This window comes from Meleagris gallopavo, chromosome 14 (genome assembly GCF_905368555.1).
Source record: "Meleagris gallopavo chromosome 14, MGAL_WU_HG_1.1, whole genome shotgun sequence".
In the NCBI taxonomy this organism is placed as follows: Eukaryota; Metazoa; Chordata; class Aves; order Galliformes; family Phasianidae; genus Meleagris; species Meleagris gallopavo.
In genome coordinates, this window is record NC_139417.1 from 13,603,103 (window position 1) to 13,616,151 (window position 13,049).

Genomic DNA, 13,049 nt, shown 5'->3' on the forward strand with positions numbered 1-13,049 from the left:
TTGATAATTTCTGATGAATGAACTCTCTCTGCCATCAATGAGTTTTCTGACATTGGCCGTGAGCAGTAACCACATTGAAAGCCCATACTCAATTAAAATCATCGATTGCTGAGAGTGACACATTCAGACAGATAGAACTATAGAATCAGTAAGGTTGGGAAAGACCACTAAGATCATCCAGTCCAGCCATCAACGCATCCTGCCATGCCCATAACCATGTCCCTCAGTGCCACATCTCCACGGTTCTTGAACACCTCCAGGGATGGTGACTCCACCACTCCCTGTACAGCCTGTGCCACTGCATCACCCTCTTTCTGAGAAGGAATTGTTCCTAATATCCAACCTTACACGTCACCTTGCTTTGGTCTTCTCTGCAAATTATGGTCATACGGCCACCTAAAGCTGCACCAACTCTGTACATCTTGCCCTCATCAGTTAATTGCAGTTTGATTTTTGGTATTTTGGGGATAACTGTCAATTAAAATAATCCCACTGAGACATTAAATACAACACAAAGACAGCGAGATATAATACAAATAATAAAACGAATCAAAGAAACACTGCAGAGGTTCCAATTGGCCACAGCAAGGTTATAAAACATAATTCACACAAGAAACAGACAGATCAGCTCGCATGAAAAGGCTTTTTCCTTTGGTATGAAGACAGATTTTGTAAGAAATCTCATGCTCATGACCCATCTAAATCTCACATAAAACAGCAAGGCCAGGGGACAATGGAGATGGATAGCAAGAGCTGAAAAACAGCCCAGGCATGTGACAAAAATCATCTTTCGCCCCATTTCCCAAATTGTGAGCTATTTTCCCCGCAGATCAAATTAAGGACTGTTTCAAGCAGTTCTGCAACTCTTCTAGAATAATAATAATAATAATTAAAAAAAAAATCCCAAAGGCATTGCTCTGTGCAAGCATTCATTGTGCTTCTTGTTTTTCTAAATCAAACACTGAAGTGCAGATGAGAAGCAGCCCCATTCCAGAGGCACTGCAGACATCCCTTGGGTGGCTCTGCAATCCAAAGCGTGCAAGCATGCCTTTATTTCCCCCCCAAAAGCAAATGTCAAAGATTCAAGAATTACACCGCAGCTTCCAGAGCTCTGCGCTGTCCCTCCTACAGGTTCATACTCAGACACTCTCTATTGCTTTCCCCTCTTGGTGATCCCTGACATAGCTGGGCCTTTTCTATTGATGTTCTCCTCACTGCTGTGGGCACTGAGAACAGCTAATTAATAGTGACCCAACAACTGAATGGTAAATGGTTTCCAATAAGTTCCCTTTTACTTCTCATTAGCAAAACAAACTTTTTTAAGCATCAACAAAATGGGGCAACAAAAAACCCTCTTGATAAAGATAAGAAATCAAGAACAAGACAGCACAGGGATGTTATTTTACATCCTGCTTTCACGTCAATTAGGGTTCATTGCTGGGAGAATACAAATGCAATCTGTGCCTCCTCACTGCAGGTAGTACAGCCAGGACTTATGGCTGGGGATAAGAAGATGCTGCATTTACACCGGGTACCTCAGAACAAAATAAGTGCTCTGAACTGCTTGGAATCAGCTACAGGGCTGAGCTCACAGCGGGTGACACGTTCCTATTAACCATCAGTTCTGGGTGAGGAAACACCAGGAATAAAAAGCACCTTAAAAATGTTTGAGATTTCCTTGGTACATTGGGGAGCCCTGGGAAACTTTGGAACACATTAGCACCCACCTTAGGTGGGAGGCAGGGGACAATCACCAACTTCAGAAGTGCAGAAATAAGGGAAAGAAGGCAAAAGAAAGATGTAGGAGAAACATTTCTGTGCTAACAATGCTGTTGGGCAAGGACTGTGACTGTGTGCTGTTTGCTACCTGTAAATCTATCAGTTAGGGACATTTGAGGGGCTCTGTTGAAGCAGAAGTTCATTGCCACAGCTTTGCTGCTGCCTTCTAGGCTGCTGCTACTTTGGGATGCCTGTGCTGTGCTGCAACACCTCAGCTCATGGCAGATGGCAACAGGGCACAGTGCAGGACTCTCAAGGACCCACACCCTTATGCATGGAGACACTACTTGGGATTATAAACACATCATATGGAATGAAGCTGAGCTTGTTTACATTGACTGTTTCATAACAGTGACCATAATTCATGTTCATCCTGCTCCCCAGAGCTATTCATTACTGCAGGCATTGAGGTGAAGAGGACCAGGTTCTGATCCCACACCTGCACTGTCAGTGGGATCTTTGTTGCCCTAAGGGTGCAGCATCTAGCAATGGTTCTGCAGGGAGGCAGCTGCCTCTGACAGGGGGGCCTTCTGCCTCCTCTGTCCCTGCATCCCCCACTGAGGGCGTGTGATCGGGATCCCATCTCCTCTACAGGACAAGGACACCCCCCTATGGGACTCAGCTTCATCATCTTTCCCATTTCTAAGGCTGGCAGCTCCTTTCACAGCCCAGGGACAGCAGCTCTTTGTCCTTTGTCCCAAACACTTCTGACCCTTCACTGTCTCTCCTCTGTAGCATTTTAAATAGCCACGTTCCGAGAACCACCAGCCACTTTCTGAAGACCACCAGCACACCATCACCCCGTATCCCAGCACCACCAGGCAACTCACCCAGGCAGCTGTCAGAGGGAACAGGGCAGTGAAGGAAGAACCACCACGTTCCCCACTTCCTCCAGATCTACGTGCCCGCAGCAGCAGGGCTGGCTCTACTTGTAGAGGGCCACAAACCTCACACACCAGACCCAAGCACACCGCACCCCAAACCCACTCAATATTTGCATAGGCCCCAGCCAAATGCAGGGCAGCGCGAACCAATAAACTAACACCACCCTGCTATTCCTCCGCTCTCCCTTAAGCGCAGCAAGGGAAGAAGCACAGCCAGCACACATTAGCATCTCCCCCGCCTTCTTTTTTTTTTTTTTTGGCAAACCCGGCATGCAACCCCTAAAACCCCAACGCAGACAGACCCAGACCCCCCCACCCCCGTTAAGAGCCCGAGCGGGGGCCGGCGGGAGGGGTCCCGCTTACCGCTTGCCATTCGCCCGCAGCCCAGCGGTGCGTGGGGCACTCGGGGAGCTGGCAGTCCCGCTGGGCAGCAGGTTGGCTCGCAGGGTCGCACGCTGCCGTCGGGGCACCGCCGTGGCACTGCACCGCGCGCCGCTGGACACCGCGACCACAGGACACCGAGCACTGCGGGAAGGGACAGAGGTGGGTGAGCGGCACGGGTTGCTGCGGGGGTCTGTGCTTTGCTGTGCCTCCAGCCAGGCTGGAATTCCGGCTCTGCTGAAGGCAGAGGGAGTTCTCGCTGCTGGTTTCAGCAGGGTCAGGTTTTGCCCCCGCTCGGGTTTATATTTGGGAAATACTCGGAGATAGCAGCGCTGTTCAATGGAACGGCATCCCAGAGCTGCGAGGCTCTGTGCGTTACTTTTGCGCTCCGGGCAAAAGAGAGAATCAGAGAATAGCTTGGCTGGGAAGGGACTTTTAGTATTATGTAGTTCCAGCAGTTCAATATACACAGCTCAAAATACATCATGATTGTCACTGCAGCAGGCTTTAAGGAAAAGCAAACTTGTGTTGTATAGAAGAAGGTGTACAGCAACCTAGACATAAAGTTATATGCAATTCCTTCCAGCACACATTCCAACATGCACATGACTCAAGTCAGGATATACTGTAGAACTGTGAAAATTAGCGTCTTTGTAAATGAACTGCTTTTCTTATCCCTATTATACTGTGGGCACATTTCTGCTAGCTTCTAGGCACAGCAGGAACAGCCCAAATTTCTCTTTCTCAGACATCTTCAAGTTAATATCTGCACTACAATGCTTCTAACAGCTTGGTTTTTCTTTCAGACAGCATTTCCCACTGTTGTGACTGCACGCTGTAACCCGTTTGGCAGTACTTAATTTCCTTCTGATGTGAATGCTTTCTTGCTAGGTCTTAAGGGATATTATATAGACAGAAGAGAAATTATGTGTCTTTCTGAAAGCAAGCAAGTAAAAATCAAAAGGCATTCATTTAAATCATGGCTTTTACCGAATGACTCTTTGCTGAATTAACAATTAATATGCGCATCCTTATTGACCATTAGGAACTTAGAAAATGAGCTCATAGCCCATTATTGCAAAGTAAGGGTGAAACTTTTCCTTATGGCTTTTCCTAGGTGGATAACTGATGCCCATAGAGTATCTTAAACAAGTTTCAACCCGAAATACTGGTCAGCAGCTTCTGACTGTCCTGAACATGCAGCTGTGGGCTGCTTAACACTAGGAGCTGGTGGGTTGAAGCTATTCAGGCCGGGGGAGATTGAAGTATGATGCCCTAGGGGCTGCCAGCAGCCTCTTCATCCTTTCTATGCAGTCTGTGCACTTTCCTTCTCCTGACGTTTATCACCAAGCTGCTGAGCAGCAGCTCAGATGTGGAGAAGCTGTGCCTTGTGAAAACACAAGATATGACTGCAGCCTGTAGCTGGAAGGTGTAAATATCAGACTGAGGAGAAATGTTGGTGAAAAGTAAATGGCCATAATTGATAGCAATTACAAGATCCAAACACATTAAATCTGACATTTCACTGCAAACACAAACACACCTAGATCTTGGAGAAAAAGCTTTTTTTTTTTTTTTTCTTTCCTTCCCTTACGGTTGTTAGAGATAGTAGAAATGCTTTGCTGTAGGTCAGCAGATTTGTAACTACATAGAAAAGAACTGCCCAGCCTCTAAATGCAGAACACCCAGAAGAGCAGAGTGCTGCTGCCCGCTGCTCATGGCATCCCAATATTCCCTAATTGCCCAGCCACAGGAGATACTGCAGGCCATAAATCACCACCTCCTTACTTTCTCCCCTTGCATAAAATTAACTCCAATCACTGGAGGACTGTTGGAATTTTAGAGCACTTATTTACTTTTATCAATTATTATGAGTAGATTTTAAAGCAATCAACAGAGCATTGCGTTATTATGCTTACAATTATTAGCTGTAAGAAGAACTGCTTTCAGCAGCACTCACTTAAATGAGGTGCAAATGGGATATGACAAGCGCATTTAATGGCCTTTTATTTTCCATCCTAACGCTGCCATGTGTGCCCAGGTGTGTTAATGGTTTATCTGGTAGGCAACTTGCATGCAGTGAGAATTGGTGTTTTGCAAGACAGACCGTGAGAGAACGATGCTTTTACAAGGTAACAGTTCATTTAGTCTGGGCCTTTCAATAATTCTGCTGATTAGCCCACTAATGAGGTAGATAGGAGAACTGAAGTTCAGAGCTAAAAATGCCATGCGGTTGGACTCAAGTTGAAAACAAAAACATTCTTTTCAGGAGAACAAGGGTTCAAGGTATGCTCTCAGCAAACAGGATGCTTAAGAGCTCCATGTGCTTTCCCACATCAGCAGCCTCTGCTCTATGCAACCAGTGTGTGACATTTTAATGAAGCAAAGTTAAACGATGGTGATATTAAGAAACAGAAGGTAGCGAAAAGCGTTTTTAATGAGCAGCTCTGACTGTTCATCAGGCTTTCGCAGGAGGCTGATAGTAAAATTAATTTCAGATTTCTCAAAACTGAAGCAGATTTTGCCTGTGATCTGACAAATTTAAATAACAACAGTATTAAAAACACGAATAAATAATAGTTTTTCATAATATTACACACTAACAGCTTTCCTAGCAGAAGCTTAACATATACAAGGAATTTGCTCTCGGTTAGACACCAAAGGCAAGCTGCTGTGTACAAATCAGTGCTGCTCTGCTGCTGCTCACGGAGCTAACATAGTTTTACACCACCTGAGGAGCTGGCCCAAGCCTTAACCCTTGCAAAGAGGACAGAAGTGATGGGAAAACCATGTTGGTTTCTAGCCGGTTTGATAGAAGAGGAATATCAAAGGGTGCAAAAGGGTATACAACATGTCTCACCTGTCCCCAATCTCCTGATTTCCACTTCGGACATCTGCCCCCTCTGCATTTCTTTTGCACATTGGGCTTAACAAGGTGCTTGCAATAATCTTCTTCTACATGCCTCCCTTCCTTTGTCAAACAGTACACAGTGCGGTGCCTTTGGCCCCTTCCGCAGGAGACAGAACACTGTAAATATAAAGTAACAACAAATCAGCTCTGGTGCAGGGCGACCTATGTGGTTCAGCAAGGGCCATGGCTATGTTTTATTTCAGCTGGACCAAGAAGAACATGAAAGGGACCGTTTCCATTTACCTTGGTACAACGGGAGGTCAAAAATTGCTATATAAGGGGGGTAAAGTGTGGTATGCACCTTGATAGAGGGAAGTAGCTGCACAGAAGACTGGGCAGAGGGGCAAAACACAGTTTTTCCATGTCCTCAGTAGTAAAGCTCCTGTTTGTTTTACTTTACACCAGCATAGTCTGATTTTTTTATTTTTATTTTTTATTTTTTTTCAATAAAACAAAGGCAGAAAACCAGGACACACTCATCCTTAAGATTTATGCATTTTGAAAGCAACCCAGAAGAAGGCAGAGCTGGAGGAATGAAAGCAAAAAGCAAAGCAGCAGGTATGTTAGCTGCAAGCTTTGTAGTGAGGCAACGCATTTCAACCTCCCTCTGCAGGTTCACTGAACTTTTTCAAATGTGACCGCTTCTGGCATGCAAACCCCAAGCAACTTCACTTTGATTTCAGATTAGTCTCCTCCAAAAGATTTAGGAATCAAAGGGGTCTGGAATCACGACAAGAATTTAATATGACAGTTTCTTGTAGAACAAGCCTCTTACTCAGCATGATGCAGCCAGAAACTCAGTTTCAATTTCTTCATTACATGTTATGCAACTCATTACATGCTGTATCACAGGCAGCCTGAGCGCAAACACACGGATCCAACCATCTTTCAATATAAAACATTCTGCTTTCTTGTCAAAGAGGAGCAACCATGCAGAGATCAGCTTTCTTGCTTCTTTTTGGAGCCGCTCCATCACTGTATTTGCTAAGAAATAAATTACAGCCCAAATTCTTCCCAGTCTACGAATACTTTTGAAACTTAACACACCACAGATCACATGTGTAGCGGTTCTGGAAGATCCATTAGATCAGAAATTGGCACTTGTATTGACAACTGTGATCATTTTCAATTACAGCACTGCTTCCAAATCATTCAGCCCCTATTGGGTTTAGAGGTATATGGAAAAACAAGAGAGCAGAAAACTTCCTCTGAAATGAAAAAGTTCAGGCAGACATGGCAAGAAAGGGGTATAACTCATAAGATCAGCTGCTGTTGCTTAAAAGCTTGCATAAGCAATGCTCTGAAAAAGGCTGTTTTCCTGTTGTAAGGCCACTAGCAGGTAGCCAAGGTAGCCAACATCCCCCAAGTTCAATGGGAATTAAGGGCCATTCAAGAGGTCAACACAGATCTGGCCACATCACACTGACTCGTGTGATGTGCTGGTATAGATGGCATAGGGTCACCCAGACCTGCTCTGCTTTTGAAGGTGAGGGGACAGCTGTTGAGGTCCCTTTTCCTGCTGGAAACACTGATTGCTGCTCTCCACCTGCACAAACAACAGGTTCATGGAGCATCCCCAAACACCGGCGTGCCCCTAACAGCAGGAAGCTGGGAGCTGCTCTTCGCTGGACCAACACCCAATCTTACATTGGAAAACAGAGAATATGCAGTCCCTTGTTCCCAAATGAGACTTCCACAAGTTACTGAGATTCATAAACTTCACTTTTTCCTCTTCAATATCAATGGGAAAAAAGATTGAGTTAATGTTATTTTAATTTTGTAAGTTCATTTGTTCATTCTTTCAACATCTCTCCGCAGGCAACGAACATCAGCAGCACAAAGGAAACATCAACTCCTACCAAACCCACTTATCAACTTCTATCATGTCTACCATGAAGCTGGTTGACAAACACTGGGTCTTGCAAATATGGTACCATTTCCAAAATCGCTCTCCCTCTTCTACAAATCACTTGAATTTGGTAAGGAGCCAGACTGTGACATTTATCTTGGCATCCCATGCCAAGATGTGGCAGGTCTACATGCACTTTTTGGCGCACCTAGAGATGGAGGTATAATTAGGCTAATTTTGTTAAAACTGAAACATAATTACTGAGATGCTGGAATTAATCATTTTGATGTCTGCCTTTAATATATATTACAGTGAGGCAGCTGTGTGTTTGGTTTCATGCACATGTGAGTTATGATCTCATTTGCACTGACAGAAAAGAGAGGTTGGATAACCTGATGTAAGCAAGTATTAGAGACTGAAAATTCCTTTGCAAAGAGCCTGCTTCGTAACTGCCTTCTAATTCTTCTCAGGTACTTCCAACTTTTACTTGGCACGTAGTTTTTAAGCATATGTGAGCCATATGCACAGAACAACTCAATAGCACACTTATCTCAGTGCCACATGACCGAAGGCAGAGGTACATCTCCCTGCTGCAGGCATCCCTTAGCCCTGACCCCAAGAAACTTTGCATTTCATTAGCAGGGTTCTTTCATCGCTGGAAATGCTGCCACTCGCTCACAACATCCATCAATAACAATGCTGCAGTGAGGTAAGCTTTGACCTTGCTTTCATTAAAGGTTTGAAAAGCACAGAAAACACAAAAAACACTTCTTTAGCAGACTCCTTCCTTTCTTCCTTCCTTTCTTTCCTTTCCCCCCACTCAGTAGAAAATACTTCAAAGTTCCAGGGGATGGATGGGGGTCTCCCTGTGAACTAGCAGCTTCATCCCAGCCTCTGTGAAGTCAACAGAAAGACTTGCACTGGTAGAATTGTCTCCGGATGCAGCCCTGAAGGTGCAACCAAGGTATTGTATTGCCTTTTCCACTGACCAGCTCCCTAGAATTGAAGATCACATGCACTTGGACATGCCCATCATCAACCTGTCCCTGCCAAAGTGTTTGGAAACGTGACTGCTGAAAAGCTGTTTCCAGCCTGTGGCAGAGGCATGGCAACAAACGTCAGCATCCCTGGTTGGACAACCATGCTGGTGATGGGAAAACAACAGATGGTGTTGTTTCTTAAAACAAACAACAGCAAACAAAAACCCCAACCAGCCAACCAAAAAACCCAGAAAAATTGTGGTACGTAAATTAATAGAGAAGCAATATTTCAAAAAATAAGCCATATTCCTTATGCTATAGGCACTGTAAACCTTCCTCATTTTCATCTCCTAAAACCACTGCAGTCACACCTGGTGCTTCACAGAGAAAATGAGAACGAAAGGATCTTCCTAACAGCATTAGGATCAAAGTGCTTGAATACAGATTTAAGGGAATTATGTTTATTGCACGATTAGTTTTTGAATATGCCAAGAGCCGTGGATTGGCTTGCTGCTGATTTTTCCAAATAAATATACCACCTAGCTTAAATAAACGCAACAAAAAGAATTTAAATGAAAACAAGAAAAATATTTCCTTATTAACTGATTCTAGAAAGATCAGGACGTGATGCTCAACATCAGTGAAAGGAAACAAGCAGTACAGAGCTGCCAAAAATGATGGAGCAGCTCTGCTTTCGTTACCTTTGAGCACTGGACGCACTGCTAAACAGGGGGCAGAAAAGTCAACTGATGGCAAGATTCTGGGTAAGTTCTCCACCAAAAAGGAGGAAGTTTCAGAAAATGCTGTCAGACCACTTTCCTTCACATCGGCGATTTGGGAGGTATTTGAGGTAATGAATGCAAGATGTGTTGATCGCCCAACGAATTCCCCCAGATAGGTATGCTCAGATAGCTTGGGAAGGGCAGCGGAGGGGGCTGGGAAGAATTAGCCTAAAAATGTCTTTATCAGATTGTGCCAGGAGCAACTTTTCAGAGGAAATTAAAATCAATCCCTGTAGGTTTAGATTTCCACACGTTAAGGATTATACGGAAAGTAAGTGCTCCTAAGTAAGCCCTCCTTCATCCTTTCCAACAATCTGAGTTGAATCGTGTGCTGGATGAAATAAAATAGAAAAACAACAGTCCTACAACAGTCCTACACACTCACATCCCCTTTGCATTAGAAGCTGTGCTTCTGGGTATCAGCAAACCCTCCTCTGCCAGGAGAGTCCCCATGGGCACTCCCATAGGGACATCAGCATCCCCTTAGTGCACATCAGCCCATTCTGCAACTTACACTACAAACTTTGATGCAGCCCTATGACATCTGTACATCTGAATTCCCCTCAGCACAAAGGGCACTGGAACACATACCACCACGACAAGCCTAAACAGCACCTTATCCCTTCTTCCACCCATCCACACTGCTGTTACATCCCTTACAAAGACTTCACCAGGTGCAGCAATCAGCAGGGCCACAAACACACAGATCCTGCCCTAAAAGCTCCAAGCTACATAACCTGAACAGCAAACAAAAAGCTAGCAAATAGTGATGGCAGGACCCTCCAATGAGGGATGCGATAGATCTTTTTTCCCCCTCAAATGAGGAGGAAATGTGCCAGATACCCAAGGAAGCTGGTATAGTTGGATGTGGAAAGGGCTGATTGGAGTCTATTTTCCATGCTGTGGCACTTTTAAGAAGGTAGCAATTGAAGCAGCACGCAGCCAAGGCTGACGCCTCGGTTCTTTAGTTGTGTGATAATGTCACTTACAAGTCTCATTCAAGAAGAGGATTTCTCCGTGTTGGATGGATGGAAGCACAAAATAGAAAGTTCACACTGGGCACATGCAGGAGCAAGGGGCTGCTTCTTGCTCTCCAGCTTTTAAAGGAAAACCTCTGCTTGATGCACCAGTGATCAAATGCTGTGTCAGACTGCATACAGTCCCTGGGCATCAGACAGACTTTCATGCATGTTCACCTTCTCTGTGAGCTAGGAAGAATTAAAACATGAACAGAACGTCAAGTGCTTTTGGAGCAAGATTAACTACACTGTTTTTCCTTAACGACTGTATTAATGAGACACCATGAAAGTCAGACATACATAAAACACCACTGTGCTTCGCATCCCTCATCATTTCACATTCTTGTTTCTAGATGCTACAATCCCATGGATCCCAGCAATAGCAATTACTGCATTTGGGGTTATACAGCAGGAACCTGGAACATGGGAAAAAATCCATGCAGACCTCCCAAGGCACAGCACAGGGACCTGCTGAATCTCACAGCTCATTTCTGAATGCACTTATTTCTCCCATGTCTGTGAGTGTGGTCTGCAGACTTGGGGCCAACTGTAACGCACAGAGCAAAGCCACTCCTGTTGGAGCAGCAGTACTTCAGCCTTTTGTGCAAGCTCAGGCCAGCTGTGCAGGGCCTGGAAAATAACCTTGGTGAGAAAATGTATAAGAAGGGAAGTATTAAAGGGAGTCATCAGGGAGGCACACAAAACACTGTCTTCCCCTCCGTCGGGTCTCATGGCCTCTGTGCTTGTGGCTCCCATGGAGCATCCCAAAGGAAGCCACTGGCAGAGAGGAGGAAAGCAGATGTCTGACAGTAGGTTAGGGACAGAAGCATGGACTCTGCAACAGCAGAGTTAAGAAGCAGGAAAACGACCCTGCAAGGAACTGATCCAGCAAAGCACACAGTCAGTGCTTTACTTTAGTGCTTGTATTCCTGCATCAGCACAGCAGAACAGACAGCAGGAGTGTGTCTTTGGGGTTTTCCTTAGTAAGGGAGAGCAGTAAAAAAAGACAACTGGTGAGAAGTGGGACCCATGCACAAGGTCCCACTTAAAACCATCCCAGGTGGTTTTAAGGTGGATGAAGCTGACCACTGGTGTGCTCTGGCTACATAACACATAGCACAGAAAGGCTGGGGAAAGTCTGGTTTGCCTTTTTTTTTTTTTTTTTTTTTTTTTTTTTTAAGACAAAAGCAAAGAGGTCTGCACTGTCAAAGGCTTTTTTTTTTTTTTTTTCCTGACTGGGGAACAAAAGCAGACAACTTTTTGCCTTTTATCAGCACACCAGAATGGCAGTCCCTGGAGTCGGTAGGTCTGCCTGATCCTAAAGAGGAGACAGACAGGAACCCAAGGGAGACAGCAGCTTTGGTGGGCCAGTCTGAGCGAACAGTAAACAGCTCCGAGACAGATGGCTGAGGATATCCATAGGCTAAAGTTCTCTTTTTGGTCTGTATCAGCTTTATCAAAGCATCTCTTTCTGCATGTTTTTCCAAAGATGTGCAAGTCACACAATGCATCCCTCTGCCTGGCTTACGGGTGCTGGGACCTTACGTCCAGCCTTCATTACTGCTTCAACATCAGTCCTTCCCCCACCCAGGCTGACTTGCTATTTATTTTCTGACAACCTCTGACATACAGACTGGCTGCTGCAGCCCAGAGCCGCAACCAGCATCATCTGAGTGAAAGACAGGAAAAGCAGCATGAATCTCTAAGTGACTGGAGTGTCCACATGCCTATCACTTCATTTTCAAGGATGGCTTTGTTACTGAAAAAACATGTGTAAGGAATCATATGGCAGCTCAGTAATGCTGCTGTCACAGCAAATTCATTTTCTGCAGAAGAGAAGAGGAGAACAGCAGAGTTAAACACACTTGCAGCCAAATCTGCCCCTGGTTATCACTTATGCTTTAGCAAGAGTTGACACATTGCCTTCTAAGAATGCTATCAGAACAATGACATGGGGAATATTGCTGCAGAACAGCCCATTTCCAGCAAGCTTCATGGGGAAGGCATTTTGTAAACAACAGGTTGAACTTTGCAACAACCACCATTTTTAGGATTAAATTTCCTAGGTACCAGCTTCCTGGCAGGGCTCTTTTGGTCCCAGAGAGATGCTGCCACTCCCCATGTCTCCATGCACAGCCACAGAACCACCAGTGCCACCAGCTCCCAGCTAATGGCACCGTGCTGCAAGCCCAAACAGAATTCACATCAACGGCAATGGCGTTTGGATGCCGTCGAGTTAACATCCTAATTATTTAATGATAGGTTTCCAATTACAGAATCATAGAATTGTAGGAGTTGGATGGGACCTCTAGAGATCATCGAATCCAGCTCCAATTCTTCACTGTTAGATCAAAAGACCTTCAAAAAAACCAAAAAAATTAATACAAAAACCCAACCAGCCTTTCTGCCTGCTTGATAAAACGCTGGGAAGCACACAGCACAGCTTTCTAGGCACCATGAGCTA

At 44.9% G+C, this 13,049-nt stretch overlaps 1 protein-coding gene across 8 annotated transcripts in view; it reads right to left on the minus strand.

Moving 5' to 3' along the window:
* The window catches only part of ADAMTS9 (ADAM metallopeptidase with thrombospondin type 1 motif 9), a 67,401-nt gene that overhangs the window by 12,549 nt on the left and 41,803 nt on the right, over positions 1-13,049 (minus strand). For 7 of the 8 annotated variants that reach the window (XR_014886483.1, XM_019620186.3, XM_010718675.4 and 4 more), the window contains 2 exons: positions 5,905-6,072; positions 3,027-3,188 (listed from right to left, as the gene is read on the minus strand). Coding sequence is in view for 7 of the 8 variants with exons in the window: in XM_019620186.3 (XP_019475731.1) it covers positions 3,027-3,188; positions 5,905-6,072 (330 nt within the window). In the remaining variant the exon portion in view is untranslated. The remainder of the gene's footprint in view (positions 1-3,026; positions 3,189-5,904; positions 6,073-13,049) is intronic. The other variant, XM_085236258.1, reaches the window with a different exon arrangement.